General features: G+C 32.4%; 1 protein-coding gene across 1 annotated transcript; it reads right to left on the reverse strand.

The window, feature by feature from the left end:
• Positions 1 to 11,002: 11,002 nt before the first annotated feature.
• Positions 11,003 to 18,465, reverse strand: LOC112518899 (calcium-dependent protein kinase 20-like). Its single transcript, XM_025126682.1, has 7 exons — positions 17,601 to 18,465; positions 14,979 to 15,122; positions 14,720 to 14,872; positions 12,673 to 12,788; positions 12,370 to 12,537; positions 11,243 to 11,467; positions 11,003 to 11,157 (listed from the first exon to the last, which is right to left on the reverse strand). Exons 1-7 carry the CDS (start codon positions 18,463 to 18,465, stop codon positions 11,071 to 11,073), a joined length of 1,758 nt encoding a protein of 585 aa, XP_024982450.1. The 3' UTR covers positions 11,003 to 11,070.
• Positions 18,466 to 21,539: the final 3,074 nt, after the last annotated feature.

Here is a 21,539-nt window from a genome sequence, read left to right on the forward strand (position 1 = left end):
AGCGTTTTACTGTAAAGTTTTAAGTGTAAAAAAGTGGTCTCATTGGTCTCACGAAAACAGACTGGTTTCACAAGATCTCGGCTTGGGATCATGTAAGATCAATGGTTTTTCGTGAGACTCATAAGACCAATTCTCAACCCTTGGATTTGATCTACAATCTGAACATTCATAATCACAAAATTGTCACCGTGCAACTTTAGACCAATAGATCATTTGCTTATAAAGTTGATCAATGAACATAAATTAGTCTTACGGGTCTCACGAAATACCCTTGATCTCACGTGAACCCTGTATATATATATATATATATATATATATATATATATATATATATATATATAACTTTTTTGTGTAAATACAAGAGTGAAGATGAAAGTCAAAATGGAACAATCATGGGAAAAAATATTCAAATATTCATCGACAATGATAAATAAGAAGAAACGTCTCCGAAACTAATATATCAACATTTTATAATAATTAACAATTAAAACTGTATACTAAAACGATAAATGGGTGATGAATCGTCTTCGTTATTGTGTGCGTCACACTGACTTAGCTGATACATTGAACAAAATCAGAAAAGGACCATACACTTAAAAATTGATAAAATAGAATTTGATTCGTACGAAGTTGAAAAATAACAAACGCATAATAAAAAGAACATGTATTTGTTTATAGCATCCAAAAAAAAAAGAAAACCCCATTATTTATATATATATATATATATATATATATATATATATATATATATATATATATATGACATTCTCATTACCAAATATGTTGATAGTCAAAATGTGGTTGGAGAAAGTCATTTGGTATCACAATTCAAATGATTGATTTATAATACATTAAAATTTGATTTTTTTATTATTTATAATAATGGAAATTAGTTATTTTAATTGTATTATTAAATGTGGTCCTTGATGAAATTAAATTTGGGTAGAATGGATAAATGGTAGTAGACAGAGACCAATGATTTCTTGAGGTGAGTGCTGCTTTTGGATGCTAGTGGGAAAATTCACCAATTTTTTAATTATTCTCAAAATTATGAATTTTTTTTTAGTATATAATAATATTTATATACGGTAAATAAAATAAATAAACTTACATATTCTTTTTATTTTTTGTAAGGTTTAAACCCTTGACTTCCTAAGAGGCCAAGAACTCACATACCGTTAGACCAAAAACCTTTTATAAATTTGTTGCATAAACATTTAATTTTGCAAACTATGATAGTCATTTTGTAATTTTGAAACGATCATCGAAGAAAAGTATTATATTCGACAAATCAGAGGGATCAAATTTTGTAGTTTATTCTATTATTAATTTAATTTTTTATTTTTATTTTTTACTATAGAAAAATGTAATTATGACAAACAGAAACATATTTTTTTACGAAATGAATTTGGTGGCATATTTATAATGATAGTAATAGATTTGTTCTTTATATGCCAAGATTTTAATGCAAATCTTTTATCCATTTATTCATAAATATTAATAAAATTATATAAAAATTTATGATTAGTTTTATTTTTGTGTTCTTAATGGATGTATAGATATTTGATTTTTAATCAAATATCTATAATATTTTACAGTTTTAATAAAAAAAAATTGTTTAAAATATTATAACAAGCATGATTCATGAATGAGTTTGAGATTAAAGATGATCAAGGGTTTATATCTCTTTTTACGCTTCGCATCTTAATTTTTCCTTCTCACACGATTTGTCATATATATATATATATATATATATATATATATATATCAACCATCACTTGATTTGGCCCTTTAACCTTTTTGTTTTAGAGTTATAATAGTGGTCTGTGAATGATTGTAACAGAATGTAAAATCGAGAAACAACCACATAAAAGAGCATAAGAACGATCATATTGCATATATGCAACCATTATAGAACGACACTAACCTTGTCTTCATCATTCACATTTCTGTTGCAATAGATACATTGTTGTTGATGTAAAATTTGGCATGAGAGATTACGAGATCACTACTATAACTTTCCCATCTCTCGGTACATCCATGTGGGATTAAAATTGTGTTACAGTTCCATATAGGTTGTGCAATTAAGAACTTCTGTGTTTCCAAGAGCTTGTGGGATTAAACTTGTGTTTGCAGTTCCACACCACAGATCCTACAAGTAACCTTGATCCTCAAGACATTTCCGTTCCAAGTTTTATGTACAGGTCATCAAACCAGAAGACCCATACTTATATCACGTAACAGTATTCTACTCAAAGCCATCAATATGTCTGTTTAACTACAAGTCCAACTTATCACCTCCATGTTCAAGATACGCTGAACTTGCCCTATCCCTATCCCTATCCATCTACGTCATTATGGAATCCCCATTTACGCACGTATGCTCTAACCATGTTTCACCGATGGTGACAAAGAGAGGTCACAGTTCGATTCAACATTCAGGGACTTAAAATACCAATACAACAATCACAAGGACCATTAATAACTTGATTCAACCCAAAATTACCAAACTAGACACAATATACAAGTGGTGTATGAGTTGTCACAAATGGGTTGAAATGGAAACAAGGTGTCCCAATGGAGACAAAGTGGCCCCTAAAGGGACAAATTGATGGGTGTACTTTCCTAATTAATCACCTTATCTTGTCTTCAAACCTTTTTTTCCTACATTAAGTGAATTAGTTTTCATCTTTAAAGTAAACAAACATTCTTTCTTTTTTTAAACTTATGGGTGTTATATATATATATATATATATATATATATATATATATAATTGTTCAACTGACAATAAAACTTGAGTATTTAGTGATTCTGTTCAGAGATCACCAGTTCAAGTCATGTAATGGTGTTGGGAATTTTGCTGACTGTTCTCTAGAGTCCTTATGATTAGTTGAAGTACATACAAACTGTTGCGAACATCTATATTTTATATATATATATATATATATATATATAAACTATTTATTGTCATCATTTAAGCTTTAAGAGGGCACCTAAGTTCATATATTCGAATACGATTTAACTTTTGTCGTTTGCTTCATATTATTTGATATGGATTTATATTTAAATGATCAAATTTATGATGCATTTAATTTTCTTAGAGAATTTTTCGTGGTCAAGCATTAACATGAAAACAAATTAATAATTATGAAAATACGATAAGAATGATTTATTCTAGTTTATATGTATTAAAATCGACGTATCGTATTCATCAAGTCTTCGTTATACACACACACACGCGCACACACACACACACACACACATATATATATATATATATACTTATATATACATATCATAAAATAGATCGATGTACATATTGTTATATTTTTCATTTTAATTATATAATATACTAAAAGATTTATGTCGACATCACAATTATGCCATTTTTTAAATTATTAAGTACGTAAAATTAGTCCAACCTTACAAGTGTATGGAAACGATGAAACTTAACCACATGTTTATAAGCATATATGAATAATAAAAAGTTTAGGTTTATAATGCAACCGCATATTTAGAGCATCTTCAACAGATTTTCTAAAATCGAGAAGTAAAAAAGGTTAAAACCTTACAAAAATACTTTCATTTTCAACAGATTCTCTATTTTAGAGATTACACAATTATTTATATTATTAAAATATTCAATACAGCTCATAAAATATTATTTATCTCTCATAAACATTTAAATTCAAATAATTTCATTGATAGAATAAATAAAAAATCATTTTTATCTCATATATAACTCATAAGTAATCACTTTTGAAGAAATCTCTAGCTTAGAAGAATTTCATCCTCTCTTTCATACTTTATATATTTTGGAGAAGGTTTTAGGGAATCTGTTAGAACAAAAATCCTCAAAATCTCCATTTTGGAGAAGTCGGAGATGCTTTTAAAACTGTAACAATTGCATACCGTAAAATTCATCCTAACTTCTTTAAGCCATAGAGGACCGGAGATTCGATCAGTTTTCCCATATTTTTATGTATATAGATTTAGAAGCAATGTCAAGATATATTTGAGCAAACGGGTTATTACCGGCAATCCTAACCAGCATTATACGGAACCCGTCACCAAAGACATCAATGTGAGTTTCATTTGCTCACTCAATGGTTGAGGCTACAAAGACCCGAAATGTATCTTTTATTTAAGTAAATTCACTTGCTCTTTTGTCAACTGGGCCATCGCAATATATATATATATATATATATATGTTTTTCTATAATTATATTCATGTAGAAATTAGATAAAATTTGACTACTATCTCAAAACTTATCAATATAAATGTTAGTTATGTTTAAAATTATGTTGTACAAAACTTAGGGGTTGTTGATTCAGACAGAACAATGAAAATGACATAGAATGGAAATTAGAAGAAATTTGTATTCCTTTATTTTAATCGGAATGAAAATTTGGGCTTGTGAAAAGATGGACTCATTATCTATATTATATTATAAAGCATTTGACAAAAACTCTTAAAAACCATTTTTATGCATGAAGTACTGTTTAAATGTTTATTGATACATATTACTTAAATTCAGGATTACAAGTAAATTATGCATAAGTAAAACTTATTAAACATTCATTTTTGAATTCGTGTAACTATCTGCATATAAACATCACATTTTAAATCTAAAAAATCTAAAATATAATTAGGATAATCGTTAAGTTCTAATAGAATACTTAATTATTATATTTATAAAAAAATTATATTATTAAACCATAAATAAATTGATNATTTATAAAAAAAATTATTAAACCAAAAATAAATTGATTCATTATTAGACCTAAATTAAATTATAATAAAAAAGATTGAATCAAAGAAATTACACAAAAAACGATAACTTTTAAATAGTTAATTGACATTAATATCGATTTTTTTTTCAAAATTTTAATTACAATATCTACAAGTTTATGTTTTATTCAAAAATAAAAACATTATCACTTTCTCAAACTCATATAAATCTGTATTATATCACTAGACAAAGAATAAAATGAAACAATAAAATCGAAATGTATCTCGATGTCTTGTGCGAATTCCTTTCTAGTATTATATAAAATCAATAGTTTGTTTTATATTCATTATCATCAATGACTATTTAATACCACTAATCAAACACCTCCTTAGTCATATTTCTAAAAGAATCATAAAAATAAGACGCAACTATTTATTTATAGGATGTTTCAAATATAAATCATGTAAATGTTATGCTTGTTTATGAGCTCGAACAAAATCGATCAAGTCGATTATTTACTAAAGCTCATAAATTTTTATCTTTTGATTATATAATTTGGAAACATTATTTATATAATATATATAGACTTGAGAAAGGGTTTTTTATGAGACTCGTAAGACCAATTTTCAATCCTTAGATTAGATATACAATGAACATTCATAATCACAAAATTGGCACGAGACTTCTCAATAATCATAAAATTATCACCGTACAACTTTAAATCATTAGATTATTAGCTTATAAAGTTGATCAATTAACATAAATTAGTCTTTACGGTCTCACGAAAAACCTTTGGTCTCACGTGAACCCAACCTTATGTGTGTGTGTGTGTGTGTATATATATATATATATATATATCATTTGAAAAAATGTATGCTCGAATGACTCGACTTGTATAGTTTTAATTGAGGTTTCGAATTGAATCGAATGAAATATCAATATTATAAAGCTCAACGCATTGACTTAGACAATCTTTATTTTCTAGTCGAGATTTACTCAAACTCGATAATTATTAAGTTCGAACTCAAAATAAATGAACATAAATTCAAGTAGCTCGTTAAAATCTAAATTACAAACGGGATTACAAGAGATCAAGAAGACGGTGCCGGGCGGTTGAAGGTAGAGGGGCACGTGACAACGACACTAGATAATATGGACAAAAGTACGCTGTTTCTATGATTTCGTATGCTGTTTTTCAATAGACACGTGTACGACTAAGAGTGGGTTGCGGCTGGACACAGCTCACCTCGAGGACTCACCCTATTTTCCTCAACACGTGTACGGCCTGTGAAGGATCGTGCAGGAACCGCCCATGTCCCCACTCAGTATCTTTGATACTCCTCCCTCCAAACCAAAACCATGATTTTAAATTATTTTCGTTAACTAAAAATAATTTATATTACTATTTTAGTTTAATTTAATTTAAAATAAATGTTTATTTTTAAAAGTGAGAAATTGTTTACTAAATATCTATCCAGTTAGAAGGGTGACAACTCCAATAAATATTTATCAGGTAAATTGTTATATATGATACTGTTTTAATGGACTACAATCTTACCTGATAAAGTAAGTTATAATGTTGACTCTTACCAGTAAGCGCTTATCGGGTAAACGTTTGAGTAAACAACATTAAAGAGTCGTTTTCCTAAACATTTACCGATAAACGCTTACCAGTTAAATTCAACATTATCACTTACCTTACAAAGATAATATGATATATGAACCTTTTATTTGGTTAAAATCTAAACAGTTGATTTTGAGTTTTTGAATGAAAAGCAATATGAAAATTGGAAACCCTAATTTTAGGATGATAAAATTGGATTTCATTTCTTAGTGATTTTCAATGATTTTGGTGTTAAAATATCGATAATAAGCTTGTTTATTGCACTGATAGAAAAAGAACAATAAAACTAAATCGTTTTTAACATGATTAAGTTTTTAAATTTAAACAAATCAAATAATAAAACTATTTCTTATTTTATTCGCTCTAAATAAATAAAATAAGATATGTTTCTATAATTTAAATTTAAATTACATTAAAACTATAAAACCATATTTTTTCTATCATTGAAATAAATAATATTTTTTTAAAAATTTAAACAAATCAAATCATATAATAATATCTTGTTTCAATTATTTTGATATCGTCATGTGTGTATAGCTAAAAGTTATTTTGAGAAGTGATAAATATTTGAGAAGTAAGGAAGTGATTCTAGTTATTCATACGATCATGATTGGATTTGACTGATCAATAATTGCAGCTTTGACTGATCTAAAATTACGATTATGCCAAAAATAGATATGGTAGTTTCGTAACTTTTACAAATAGGTGGTAGACGGGTTCATATATGAACTATATGTTCATATATGAACTATATGTTCATATGTGAACTCGTGTAATTCACATATGAACTATTTTAACTGATTTACATATGCACTCGTGAGATTCACATATGAACTAGTTAACCGATTCATATATGCACCTGTGTGATTTACATATGAACTAATTACCTGATTCATATTTGAATATGTGTGATTCATATATGAACTTGTAGGTTCATATATGAATCCGTTTGCCGCCTACTTGTAAAAGTTACGAAACTACTCCTCTATTTTTCGCATAACCATGCAAAGAATTATCTAGTGATTCAGCGTCAAAGCCTCAAATATTGACTAGATGAAAGGCTATGATCACTTCTTTAACTATCAAATATCAAATCCATCCACATAATCGCTATCAACAAGACAATAAACAAGGATCTATGAGTTTATATTTTTTAAACATTTTGTATACAAAAATCAAAATTGTAAAAAAAAAACGCAAGTAGTTTATCGGGGATACAAAATAATTTTACATTAAAAGATCGATACTCATAAATAAATGTTACAGTTTTCTAGTTGTCGTAAAAATAATGAAATATGTATTTAGTAAAATCGAATATTTACGAATGCTTAACGGACTCTTTGAGTATCCTACGTTTATTTGTCGTTTTTCTCGTTAGAGATGTTTACTAGTTGACTTCTGCCATTTCACTACACATAATCGTTAATGTACGCTTTACATACCATACGTTTTTCTTGTTGTTGCCTCCAATCATCTTACGATGACTCACTCTGCTTCTGTGGACCCACTCACCACTTTACGTGTCATAATTCTCAGTAATTTTGGTTTTTTTTGGATGATTTCGAAAGGGTCGTTGATTTTGTGAATAGAATATTTACATTTTAAAGAAGATATTAGTTGAGATTTTAATTTAAAAAAATGAAAAATAGAAAAAGGTGGATTTTGTTTAAAAGCATAATAAGAGTGGATGATTGATTGGTGTGTTAGGTAAGGTGTCATGACTCATGTGCATTACCTCATCATCCCCTTTATACATCATCAACAACAACTGTCCTCCTTTCTTTCTTTCATATATATATATATATATATATATATATATATATATATGAGCCATCGAATGAAAACCGTCATCGTTTGTGTAAATCGTACAAACCACCTTCATACGTCCATTTTATTGTTTAATTTTATGAAATTTTTCATGAAACTGTTTAATCTTGTGAAATTGTTTCATATAATACTTTTTTTATGAATTTCTTTCATATATGGTTATGAAATTGTTTCATATAATATTTAATGAAATTTTAATAAAACTGTTTCATGTATTTTCTAAAATTAAAATAATGAAGACGATAATATCAATGATTAACATCATTCACAATAAAAATGGTTAATCAATCTTTCATAATTACAAAATAAAATAATTATGAACAAAATAAAATAATTATGATTGGTTGAATGTGGTTTTCACAGTTTATACGAATTGGGTGATTTTTATTTGAACGTTCCCCTATATATATATATATATATATATATATATATATATATATATAAAAGAATAAAAAATGTTTAAATCACATGTGATCTTATGCTAACATCACATGTATTTCACACAGCTTTAAGTGCAACCCAACATCGACTGCAGCCATTTGTATAGATCGTTAATGTAAAATTACATGTGTTCTGTACATGATTTGGTAAATATTATATTTTATTTATTTTCAATTAAAAGAAAGGAAATATTAATTTAAAATAAAATTGTAAGCCACCCATTTAATGAATTATAGATATTGTTTTAGATGATACATATAATCATCATGTGGTTATGTTTTGTCCAAAATCTTGTTAATTTTAGGCTTTGTTTGGTTCATGAAATCTATGGAATTTAAGGATTGTAGCATGCTCAATTATTTTGATTAAATTCCAATTTAATTTTTTTTTGTTTTTTAAATTCTTTTGAATTGTATAATTTAATAATTTCATCATTTTTTTTAGAGAAACGAATGAATTAAGTTTCGAAATGTAACATATTTTATAATTTCATTTAAGAAAACAAAAAAATAATCGTTCCATTCAATTTAACCAATTTTTCGCCGTCATAGTCGTCACCCACCCTACCCCCTTACTATTGTCACCATTAAAATCGGGTCTCGGGGATGGTATTGCACTCACCTCCCCGCCCCGCCCCATACCTGTATATATATATTAATTAATAAATTATATTATATATTATTATTTCTATAAAGTCAATAAATGGTAGTTTTTATTCCAATATATTTTGGATATTACTCGATATGTTTTGTTACACGTGACATTAATTTTTTAGATTAACATTAACATTCCAAGTCTGATTGGATTGCTCATCCGATTAGACCACATATTATTGCAATACGGATGACTTATTCATTTTTAAAAATGATTTCAACATTTTTTATTCATGTTCAAAATGATATCACTACAATTGTTTTACGCTAACTTTTATCTGAACTTATATTATGTTCACACCGTTGTGAACATTATCCGTCCATTGAGCGATTTTGCTCAGCCGAGGCAATTTCGGCAGGTTCAGGTTCAGGTTCCACTCCAAGGATGGTTTGAGAGATCAAGATATCATTGGAAGTAAAAAGAACCTAAGATCAACTTCTGTATATCGGGTTTGTATAATCTTTTGGGATCACTTTAGACGATAACATTTTGGGTTGGGGATGTGATCAAATTTCCTACGGGGATGGGGGCAAAGATGGCAGATCGGGGACAAGTATTGAGGTCCCCACCCCATTGCCATACCTACACATTATTACTTCCACGTCTAACATAAAACATAACATTTTTAACGATAAGAAAATTCAATTACGAAATCCAATTAAACATTGCATTAGTTTACGCCTGTTTCTCGTTCTTGCTCGAGAGCCAAAACTAGAAAATTAGTCAACCCGATACGATTTACTGTGTTTTTGCTTGATCCATATCTTAGAATTCTTTTGTGGGGGAAAGATGTCATCATGTGAAGCAATACAACACTTTTCATGTGACCAAAAGAATGCACATTGATGGATATGTATGATGTATAGCAAATGCAGCTCAGACAAGTGTGTGTTCCAACTGTTACGATATGTAGTAGCGATTATGATACGTTCTGTTCAGATAAACGCGTTTAAAAAAGTGATATTCACACTCTCGATTAAGAGTCAAACAAATAAAGGACTTGTTGCATTGATACGAGATGGCATAAAGTGAAGTTGAATGTCGTTATCACATTACCTAGAAATCAAGACATCTATCTATACACGAAAGAAATAGCTTTTAAGCATAAATCAGATCAAACCAAACAAACCCAGTAAATCTCATACAAAAGTAGGGTATGAGAACAAGTGTTCAAGAATAAACTTGCTAAAACACCACCAAATGCACTTTGAAAGTATAGATTTCAATACCCGTTTTTTAGCATAAACTAAACAAAACCAGTAAATCTCACATAGACATCTATCTATACACGAAAGAAATAGCTTTTAAACATAAACCAGATCGAACCAGACAAATTCAGTAAATTCCGCACAAAGGTAGGGTTTGTGGATAAGCTTTTAAGCATCAACTTGCTAAAACAACACCAAATGCACTTCGAAAATATTGATTCTAATCCCCGACTCCCCATTGTGTTGCTTGGTGAGATCGACTCGATGTACGGGGTAGATTGAATTTTGAAAGAATGGTTGAATCATGGTCTAACTTCGGTTTTCAGATATGTGAACATGAATACATGGACACATATCATGATCCCCTCGGGATTCTACACGAAAAGAAAGGGGTATTTTGGCCAAACCGGACCTTGAGTTTTGTTAGAAATCATGAATAATATTGATAGCCCGAAAATTGAAAGAATGACATAACAGGCTATCAGAACCGCGGTGCCTGATGTATCTTTACAAGGATAATGACTCGCTAATCGTTTGAATTCTTTTAAAAGAAAAAACTATGGGTGATCAAGAATTACCGTTTTACCTTAACCGAATGCTTTTGGTATGCTTCCCAAACTCGCCCTCTTTCATCATTGCCACAAATTCACTGTAATCTATCCTCCCATCCTGAAATAAAACAAGCTTGTAAGAGAATCGGACTTGTCTAATTTGGATAGGATAAGAATACGAGATTATGAGATTAAAGATGTACGTTATCCTTATCGATGTCACGCATTACTTCATCGAGGTGTATATCACCCAAACCGAATTGCTCACATGCCTGTTGGAGCTCATCTGCAGTGATGTATCCACTGCCATCTTTGTCAAAATAAGAGAAAGCAGCATACATATGATCCTCCTTATGGATTTTATTTATATGGAGCATGGCTGCAACAAACTCCCCATAGTCTATGGTACCACTGTTATCGATATCGGCCTGAAACATTCGAGTGAATACGTGTGATCAAAATGAGATAAAATGGATGTAAGATAACAAATGGCTGTGAAAATGGAGTTGGGTATAATGCCACAAAGGAGATAGTGTAACCATTTCACTAAGGGTGTGTTTGGTATCCTGACACACGCAAGACAGGATAGCGCTTGGTAAGACAGAATTGGACAGAACGGAACAGATAAAAAGAGCAATTTACCCCTAATGAGTTGTTTATATAATTTGATTAATTTATGTAGGGTATTAAATTATAATAAAATAAATGTTTTAATAACAAAATATATCATTAGAAAGTTTTCATTAAGACGATTAAGATGACAACAAAATAAAAGGTTTATGCAGTTTCTAATATATTTTATTATTATTAATATTTAATAAATTACATAAATTAACCAAAATATAGAAACCGTATTGAAATAATATTTTGAAGACATTAAAGTGAAAGTTTAAAGAGCATAAAGTACAATAATAAAATTTAAAGAATGAATAAAATGTAAAGAGGAAGGTGTATTTGATGTTTTAGAAGAGAGTTATGTTTTATTTTGAGGTTATATTGGTAAAATATAGTTTCACCCTTGTTCCATGGGGTGGGGGTGGAACACGCCTGTTCCACTTTGTTCCATATAAAAGTCCTGCCAAACATAGAACAGTGATCCCTATTCTGTTATGTCCGGTGTCCCACGCACCCTAACTGACGGGCTACATGCAAAGCCAAGCCAAGCCAAGCCAAACCAAAGGAGCCCAGTATATCCTACAGGACAGTGGGTTCTTTTTTTATTTTTGGGGGGGGGGGGGGGGAGATGTATGTAGACATGACCTCTACCATAAAAAGGTACTTCAAATCATGTATACTACTTGGAATAAATGAAATTGTAGACATAAATTACCGCTTCCATCAGGCGAACAATTTCTGAATCCTTCAAATCGGCACCCACTTTCTCCAAGCCTTTCTTTAGTTCCTCTAATGTGATCTGGCCACTACCATCAGCATCTATCATCTTGAACATTTCTTTAAGTCCTGCAATTTCCTCTTCAGATAGGTTCTCGGCAATAACCTGAAATCAGACAAGAAGGTGTTCAATCATAATGCGAAAACAACTAATAATATTCAAAAACTATTATTATAACACGCGGCACACGCCATGATTTATTGTTAAAGAAACCTAAAGAGAAAATAGTTACAAACTTACTCTGATGGCTATCTTCTTGATTTTGTTCATGGCAGAGAATTGCTTCAGTCGGGAAAGAACAGCAGAATCAAGAGGCTTATCTGGAGCCACACCATCAGCCTGAACCCAAGGGTGGCCTAAAAGAGAAAATGATGGTAAGGATAGAATTGGAGAAGCGGAAGAAAATAAATTCAATAAAATTAAAAAGACCATTATTTGAGAGTCATCTGAAGCAAGCATGATCAATAAAAAGACAATGCATGATTATTTGAACTTTTAGATGAAAATAATACAGGTATAGAGCAAAATGTGCACAACTGAAGAACAAGAACTCCACGACAATAATGTTAAGAGATGGAATGTGTTTAGGTTTCCTTTCTTGTAAACTGCAAGTTCAGAAATAAGTTAGGACTATTTTTGCGACTGACTCTACTATTATCTATTTTGAGAACTTTATCCATATTTTGCTTATCAAGTTTAGAACGACTGAGTTACGTTTTCTAATTGAGAAGTGCTGGTAGATGGAGCTATATTACATGCGAGAGTCTTCGTTATATGTCTTAGAATTGCATATCGTATATTATTTGTGTTTGCTCCAATCCCATACCTATGCATCTTAGGGGGCGTGTGTAAGGCAGGGGCGAGGTGGGGGTGGTAGCTGTTACGACGACAATAGTGGCATGGTGGTCAGTGGGGTGGGGCGGGAGGGAGGGTGGTGGTATTGGTGGTTGGGGAAGGGGGCGTCATCTAGTTGTGAGTCTCTGACGATGACAATAGTAGCATGGTGGTCGGTGGAATGGGGTGCGGAGGGGAGGGTTGGGGGTGGGTGGTAGCTATGACGACAATAGAAGTGGCATGGTGGTCAGTGGGGTTGGGGTGGTAGCTTTGACGGCAACAATAGTGGCATGGTGGTCATTGGTGGGTTGGGGTTGGGGTTGGATGGGGGTGGGTGGCGGTTGTGACGACAACAATAGTGGTTTGGTAGTGGGGGGTAAGGGTGGGGGCGTGATGGTAGTAGCATGATCGTGGTTGGGGCAGGGGTGGGCGATGTTGGTTAAATAGGATACAAAGAGATGGAATTCAATTCCTTCGCTTACGCCAAGGAATGATGAATTCTTTAATTTGTGGAACCCAATGGAATTCAAAGGATTCTTACATTTTCATTATGTGAACCAAACCTAGGATTTGGAATTTGGTCAAAGGAATTATCCATTCCAATTCCTTCAAAATCATGAAACCAAACCCACCCTTATTTTCTGTATTTGGCAGAATGAATTACTGTGCTTATTTTTATCAACAATAATGATAATTATAACTGTATTGATACTATGAGTTCAATTCAAATTTCGAACAGTGTAATTTTTTTTACACAAGCAGTTCCAAACACCTGACATCTTCGTCAATCAATCCATAAATGGACACTTGTCAAGTTTTTAAAACAGCCCGTGTAAAAAACTTCTTGCAAATGATAATGTGTTCAAAAGTTTCTCTATTTATTATTATGAACTTTTATCACATTGTGTACAATTTTTTTTCACACAAGAGGCTTTCAAGACTTGATAACTGCCATGAATGAATTGACTAAGGAATCACATTTAATAAATTAAATACTGAATAGATGCATGCTATCCTTTAAGAGCCACTTGTTGAAAAAAATACATCATTAATTATGTAGAAAACATACTCTATATTAATAATCATAGTAATAATATTTAGGGGCTACTGAGATGGTTTTCCATTAAATCCTGTATAAATAAAGTTGTTTGTGTGGATTAACCTGTCCGTATAGATTGCGAAGGTTTTTTTTTGGGAGGGTTTTTTCATATATGGAAGGAGCATATTTTTTAATTGGAAGACGCAGGTTTGAAAAAAACTTGGCTTTCTGCACAAAGTTCCCTCCTAGAAGCTTACTGAATAATCCACTTTCTATATCATTAAACCACTAAAAAACAGTCATGTATAGTGGACCAAATAAGTTGCGAGTCCCGTTAAGCTCATTAAGCTGCTAACAGGCCCTTAGATAACAAAAATTAGTATTGCTTTTAAATTGGTAGGGATTTATACTCACGAAGAACTTCAGGTGCTGTCAGCCTCCTTTTGGGATCTCGCACGAGCATTCTTCTTACCAAATCTTTTGCACTTTCAGATATGCTAGGCCATGGTTCTGATGCAAAGTCAAGATCACCTTTCAACACCTGCTCAAATATTCCTTGTTCCGTTTCTGATTCAGATCACAATTCAACAACAAAAAAGTAAATGCAACTTAAAAATTGTATCGTCATGAAGAGCTGTAAAAACAACAAAGCAGAAAATGATAAAGTCCTCACCATCCCAGAATGGTGGGACCCCACTTAGTAAAATATATATGATAACGCCAGCACTCCAAATATCACATTCTTGGCTGTAAAATTTCCGCAACACCTCTGGGGCCACGTAATAAGGGCTCCCGACCATATCAGTGAACATCTCACCTGAATGAATACAGTTAACAGACATCGGTTCAGTTTGGTTGGAATCCTACTCTTTGCAGCTATATGGAGAAGAATGCAGCATACAGTAATATCAGAAAAAGCAATAAACTTGGTGCAGCTCTCACGCTCTCAAGGAATCTATCATGAACAGAAGCTTTCCTAGCATCTCATTCACATGTGCATACTTGTAAAACCTTAACGTTGCAAATTATGTCTTAAAACAGATAAAGGTGGCGAGATAAGCCATGGATTCCAAATCTACCCAATAGAAATACCAATGTATCCAAAACTCTCATCAGCTCCTATAGACTCTCCAGAATAATCAACTGCTGGGAACTGAAAACAACACATGGACTACTAAGCAAGCAAAAGAACGAGCAGTCTCAAATTGAACATTGAGGAGCCCAAACTCATTGTATCAATCTTGATGAAGAGATGATCCTAGAACACCCAAGTTGTCAGAATTTATAGCTTTAACAGCAATGTTTAAGAATTCAAAGCACGTATTCATAAAACCTCATCATCAACAACTCAGAACTATTACTACACTTCAGGAAGCCCCACATTTGACCCGCAGCGACTGCTTTATCTAATAAAAGCTCTATAAGCACTTGGCTCGCAACAGCTCGCATGAATAAATGTGATGTGACATGGAGAAAGAAGAAATAAATCCAGACTATACCAATAAACTACAAAAGAAAGTTTTAAATGATCCTAAGCTTAAAATACCAACAGTCAAAACATTCTAACGCTATCAGAATAGGAGACTCTATGGTCTCAATTTATCACACAAGGAAAGCATCCCACCATGAAAATGAATATGAGTTCTACCACCCTTACTTAGGAATAGGCAACCTGTCATAGCCAACCAAACAAAACAAGTTCACAAAAGGGGAAAGAGAACCAGCAATAAAAGATTAGATTGAAGAAATAAAACGAATGGAGGCGAAGGTTAGGTAACAATGTAGCAGAGGAGCTGAAAAGCGATGGAACCACATGAAGGAATCAAATAAACTAAGAAAATTTGACAGGTAGCAAAGAGAAAATGGGAACCTAAATCTCCAAAGAGTCACGAAATGACAGTAGGGTCATAAGGGGAGAAGATTTTTTTTTTTGATTAACCTGGATATCCAACCCGCTATGCGAGCCGACTAATCCCAGGGCGACCACCTGCTTTGCAGATAGCCTGGAGTCACTGCATTAGAACCTCCATGGCCACAAGGGGATTTTTATTACTCCTTGGATTTGAACCTGAGACCTCCTGGGAAGAAGATTGTTATTACCACATTCAATAACAACTGCCAACCACAAAGTCAGAAGCACAGATAGATATTTACTTGGATTGAATTAGTAATCTATTGAAATTGGAGGGCTTTACTCCAATAATTCCACTTCATTTTGTTCAAAAGCATGATTCTTATGGAATTTTGTACAGTTTTAACCTTGGATCAATTAGATTTTTTGTTACTTAAATGCTTCACAGAGTTCTGTGTATACAGACAGAGAACTGATGCTGATGACTTAACTCAACCCAGTCACCTAAATGGACTCGCTCAATCATATGATCTGCAGTAGCCTCCCTAGTACCTTCATTGTTGCTTTACAAGACATGACTTGCTATAATCAATCCAAATGATAGGCATGCTAAGTGAACTCCTGTAATGTTAAAGCTAAGAAACCATTAAAGTCTAAACAAGCATACTGCAACACAAGAAAGAGTTGAAAGAAAGCTACATTAGCATGCTTAAGTTTTGTTGTGGAAGTGGTTTGACCAAAAACCGGTTGTCAGATAGCACTTTGCTTCAATTTTCATTTCAGCCGGAAGATGAAGAACCATGAAGTATCAGAGGAAGCATCGGACATTTAGGCTTATAGCAATCACTTTTGAAAAATCATGTCCACCTTCAAGCTGGCTAATTATAAGCTGATTATCCTATTTTTGTCTGACTTGAAATTAACCCACCCAAAATTTTACTGACTATATGTAGACTTCTGCTCTTTTCTAGGGGGTTGTTACAGTCGCCTATAACAGGAGCAGACCTACTCCATTGGATACGATGGCACAGGCCGCCGCTTTGTTCATCCGTCTTAGTGTAAAATATTATTGGGTTGTGAAAAGTACCCACCGTATCAATTTGTTGTTTGTCACCGTATATATTTTGAAATTACAATGAAGACACAAGTTTCCCTTGGTAGAGTTGGTTTGCAAGGCTTTTCTTCCACCCCAGACCCGAGTTCGAGTCCACAGTCATTTTCTTAGTTTTTAGCTTTTTAATTTCAGATTTATTATTATTCTGAAAAAAAAGTTGCAATAAGGGTCTTGAACATATCCATATATTTGTTTCTTACAATCAAATGGTGCCACCATTTGGAAAAATTTCTAGGTCCATCTCTGACCTATAATCAACTTTGTTACATCATTCCACATAATTCTTAAAATCATCCAATCAGATATTATACAAACACTCAAGGGAATACCTGGCTTAAAGAACATAGAAAGCCCAAAGTCAATAGTTTTAAGGGGTGCCTCCTCTTGCTCGTTAATAAATAGAAAATTTTCGGGCTTCAAGTCTCTATGCATAACCCCTAAAGAGTGGCATGATTCCACAACCCCAACTATTGTCCTAGCAAGCTCAGCAGCTTTCTTTTCTGTATAATGCCCTCTTTGTATAATCCTGTCAAATAGCTCCCCACCTGCACAAAGCTCCATAATAACATGAACAGCCACAGCATCCTCATAAGCACCCACAATCGATATCACATGCGGGTGCCCTGCCAAGTGATGCATTATCTGTATCTCCCTCCTAACATCCTCTACATCCTCCTTCGTTGTCAACTTCCTCTTTGCTATTGATTTACAAGCAAATTCCTTTCCTGTTTCCTTCTCTACACATAAAAACGTTGTCCCAAATTGACCTTGTCCTAGTTTCTTACCCACACTATAAACATCCTTCAAATTGCCTGTTTTCCTCTGCAATACCGAATTAGCTTGAAGTCCTGCACTCGCCATCCGTTTAAAATTATTTGCTGCCTTTGGCTTTTCCTGACCCTTAGCCTCCGCTGCCTTGGCTTTTTCTGCCGGTTTAGCCGCCTCCTGCCCTGACATTTTAACAGTATCCGGTGGGGTATTTTGCACAGAACGTGGCTTTTCAGATCCCTTAGAACTCGGATCATCTGTTTTATTCTCATTGGCGTTGTTATTATTCGTGTTGTTCTTGTTCTGGTTGGATGAATCGGGAGGCGGAAGAGTGTTCTCCGCTGGCCGGTTTTTCCAGACCGCGGCTGTAACAGATTGTAAGAAGCCAGTACGCCCCATATTGGGTCCGACGCAATTATTTCCCATTCAAAATTTGCACCAATTCCGAAACCGAAACCCTAACCCTCTCAGATTTAACCGTCCAGGTCGCATTTGCTGTTCTCGTCGAATCGATAGATTTCGACAATGTCGCAACACAGTTGCAGCTGTCTGATCCGATGATCATGCACCTCAAACACACAATATTGTTATTGAACTAACGCAACCCCTGATCAAACCAGGGGGATTTCTTTTCCGTAGGTAAAATTCTCATGAAATGATTTAGCATTTACTTCCAGGAGAAAAGAAATTCGAAACTCCCAAATGTTAACACGAAATTGATGAAACTTGTATAGTAATTCTGTGAGAATTGAACGTTAGTACCAATCAGAAACCCTAATTCCCTGAAAAGAAATGGAAATTGGCAGATTATTAGTGCCGGTAAAAGGAGTTGAAATTAGGGAAAATGGGAATCGAGAGAATTGGAGGAAGAGAAAATGGGGGGGAAATGAGAAACAGCTCGGGATACTCGACGAGTTAACTCTTTGAATTATTTTTAGAGTAAATTACGTTTTTAGTCCCTCTGGTTTTTTCAAAATTGATGTTTCCGTTCCAATGATTTATAATTTATTGTTGTTTTTATCTTTATAAATTACAATTTGTTATTATTTTTTCATATGTTTTACATTTTATATTGTTATTTCCGTATGATATTCATGATGAAAATTGCAATGAATTGACAAATCATACGGATTAAAACTGTAGAATTCACATGCAGGGGTCGTTTGATAAGACTCTCAACTCTTTCATATTCATCCGATAAGATAATTTGACCCGGTAAAAACTTATCGGGTAAGTGTTTAGTAAACAGTCCTGTAATGATGGAAATTTTATCCGTCAGGTCGGATACGTGCCTCTAATAATACCTTATATGTGTATTTAATATATAGCAGAGTCGGACCAAAGCGTTGGCTAGGTAAGCGCCCTAAACCCTAAAGGAATGCGCTTTGGGTTACACAATATTAAATAAAAAATATATAAATATGAAGGAACGAATTGGACTTTATAAGCAGTCCTCATTTAGTTGAGGAATGAAACAGTATCAATTGTTTTATAGATCGTACTGTAACGCATCAAGGGTTTGTATGTTCTTTGTACATAAACCCTTTTATTATCTGGTACTATGTGTATATCCACTAAAAAACCAGTTCATACAATATGAATTCCCTTTTTTATCTTTTGTTTTCTGACAGCAATCGAATCCTAGTTGTCATGTATATGGTTTTAACTTTATTCATACCGGGTGAACATGACAAGTAATGAGAATCTTACCTGTTAAATGTTACCTGTTAAATGACTGAAAATCTTACCTGTTAAATGTGGTGGTTACTCTTCTATTTAGTATTTACATCGTAAAAGACGTTTATCAACGACCTTCCTATGTTACTTTGATGGTTAAGAATCTTACCTGGTAAGCACTTACTTGATTAACAGTGGATAAACGATCACTAAAAGTACTAGCTGATTGTGAAGTCGGAGATGGTGGACCGAGAGTCCCATAATTCGGACGATGAAGATGAGAATATTAAGGTGGAGCGGGTTTTTGTTTTCTAAAGCTTCGAGATTTGTACCGGTTGCTTTGTTATATGTACTAGATAGCTTCTTTATATTTGATCTGATTAATGTGTTTGTTTCGGCCTCAGGGACTAAAATGGAAATTAATTTCAAACCACATGGATGAAAATCGAAAGTTTAAAACCACAGGGACGAAATCCACTGTTTATAACAAACCACGGGGACGAAAAATGTAATTTACTCATAAATAAATGTTATTTATAAATAATAAAATATACACATTCGAAGAGATGAAGCGGTTCATAAGGAGAACCCAAACATAAGCATAAACCACTCCTTCCCAATAGTGGTGAAAAAAAGAAATCCGCTTTGAAACTTGGGTTGTAAACGAATCGAACGAATAGATGTCTGCTTATGTTCGTTCGTTTAACTTAACCGAACAAACGAACGAATACGAACAGTAAATGAACGAAAATCTTTGTGTTCGTGTTCGTTCGTTTAGAAATCATGTGTGTTCGTGTTCGTTTATGTTCATTCGTTAACATATTAAACAAATGTAAACGAACAAGTCTAAAAAGTTAAAACTTAAATAAATATTATTTGAATTCAAACTAAATAAATAAAAGATTATATATATATATATATATTAAATTTAATATATAAACGAACGTAAATGAATGAATGTGCATAAACATAAATGAACGAACGAGACTCTTGTTCATGTCCATTCGTTTGTTTAACTAAACGAACAAAAAAAACTATTCATATTCGTTCATTTATTAAATAAATGAACATAAAAGAACTTCCCGCCTAACAATTCGTTGAACGTTCGATTCATTTACACCCTTATTTAAAACACCGGATGAAACCACTAACAATTATTTTGTTGTTGAGAATTATGATCGTGTCGTGTAACGCGTTAAACCATGTACCATGACAAATACAAGACTCGAGATTCAATGTCGAATTATTGATTAATATTTTTTTTAAATTAGAGTTTAATTTAAAAATAAAAATATAATTTACATTGACTGAAAACTCGTTGTTTGACAAATGTCTATGTAAGCACTAACTGAAGAATTGACCAAGTAAGAAAATAACGCTTTGCTTACTGAGTTAGCATTTTAGTCAACATGTTGTGTGTCGGAATGTGTTGGTAAACAACATTCGTTCTTAGTTTTTACTAGTTAAGCACCTCTTACCCGGTATGAGGCAGTCAATAGGCTACCACGACTCGCTTCACTTTTGTTGCAAATGTCACTGCTTTTGAGTAGTACTAGAAGAGTACTTGCGCAATGCAACGAGAATACATCTCGATTTTAATGTTCTACTTTATTTTGTCTTTGTCGATATTATAATACGATTTTATGCGTTTTAAAGAAAACAATAATGATTTTATTTTTGAATAAAATATAAATTTGAAGATATCATAAAATTTTGAAAAAAATTATATTAATTTTAATATCAAATCAACTATTTAAAAGTTTTATTTTTTATGTAATTTCTTTAATTTATTTTTTTATTATAATTTAATTTAAGTTTAATAA

This window comes from Cynara cardunculus, assembly GCF_001531365.2.
Source record: "Cynara cardunculus var. scolymus isolate 2C chromosome LG 10, CcrdV1, whole genome shotgun sequence".
Taxonomy (NCBI): Eukaryota; Viridiplantae; Streptophyta; class Magnoliopsida; order Asterales; family Asteraceae; genus Cynara; species Cynara cardunculus.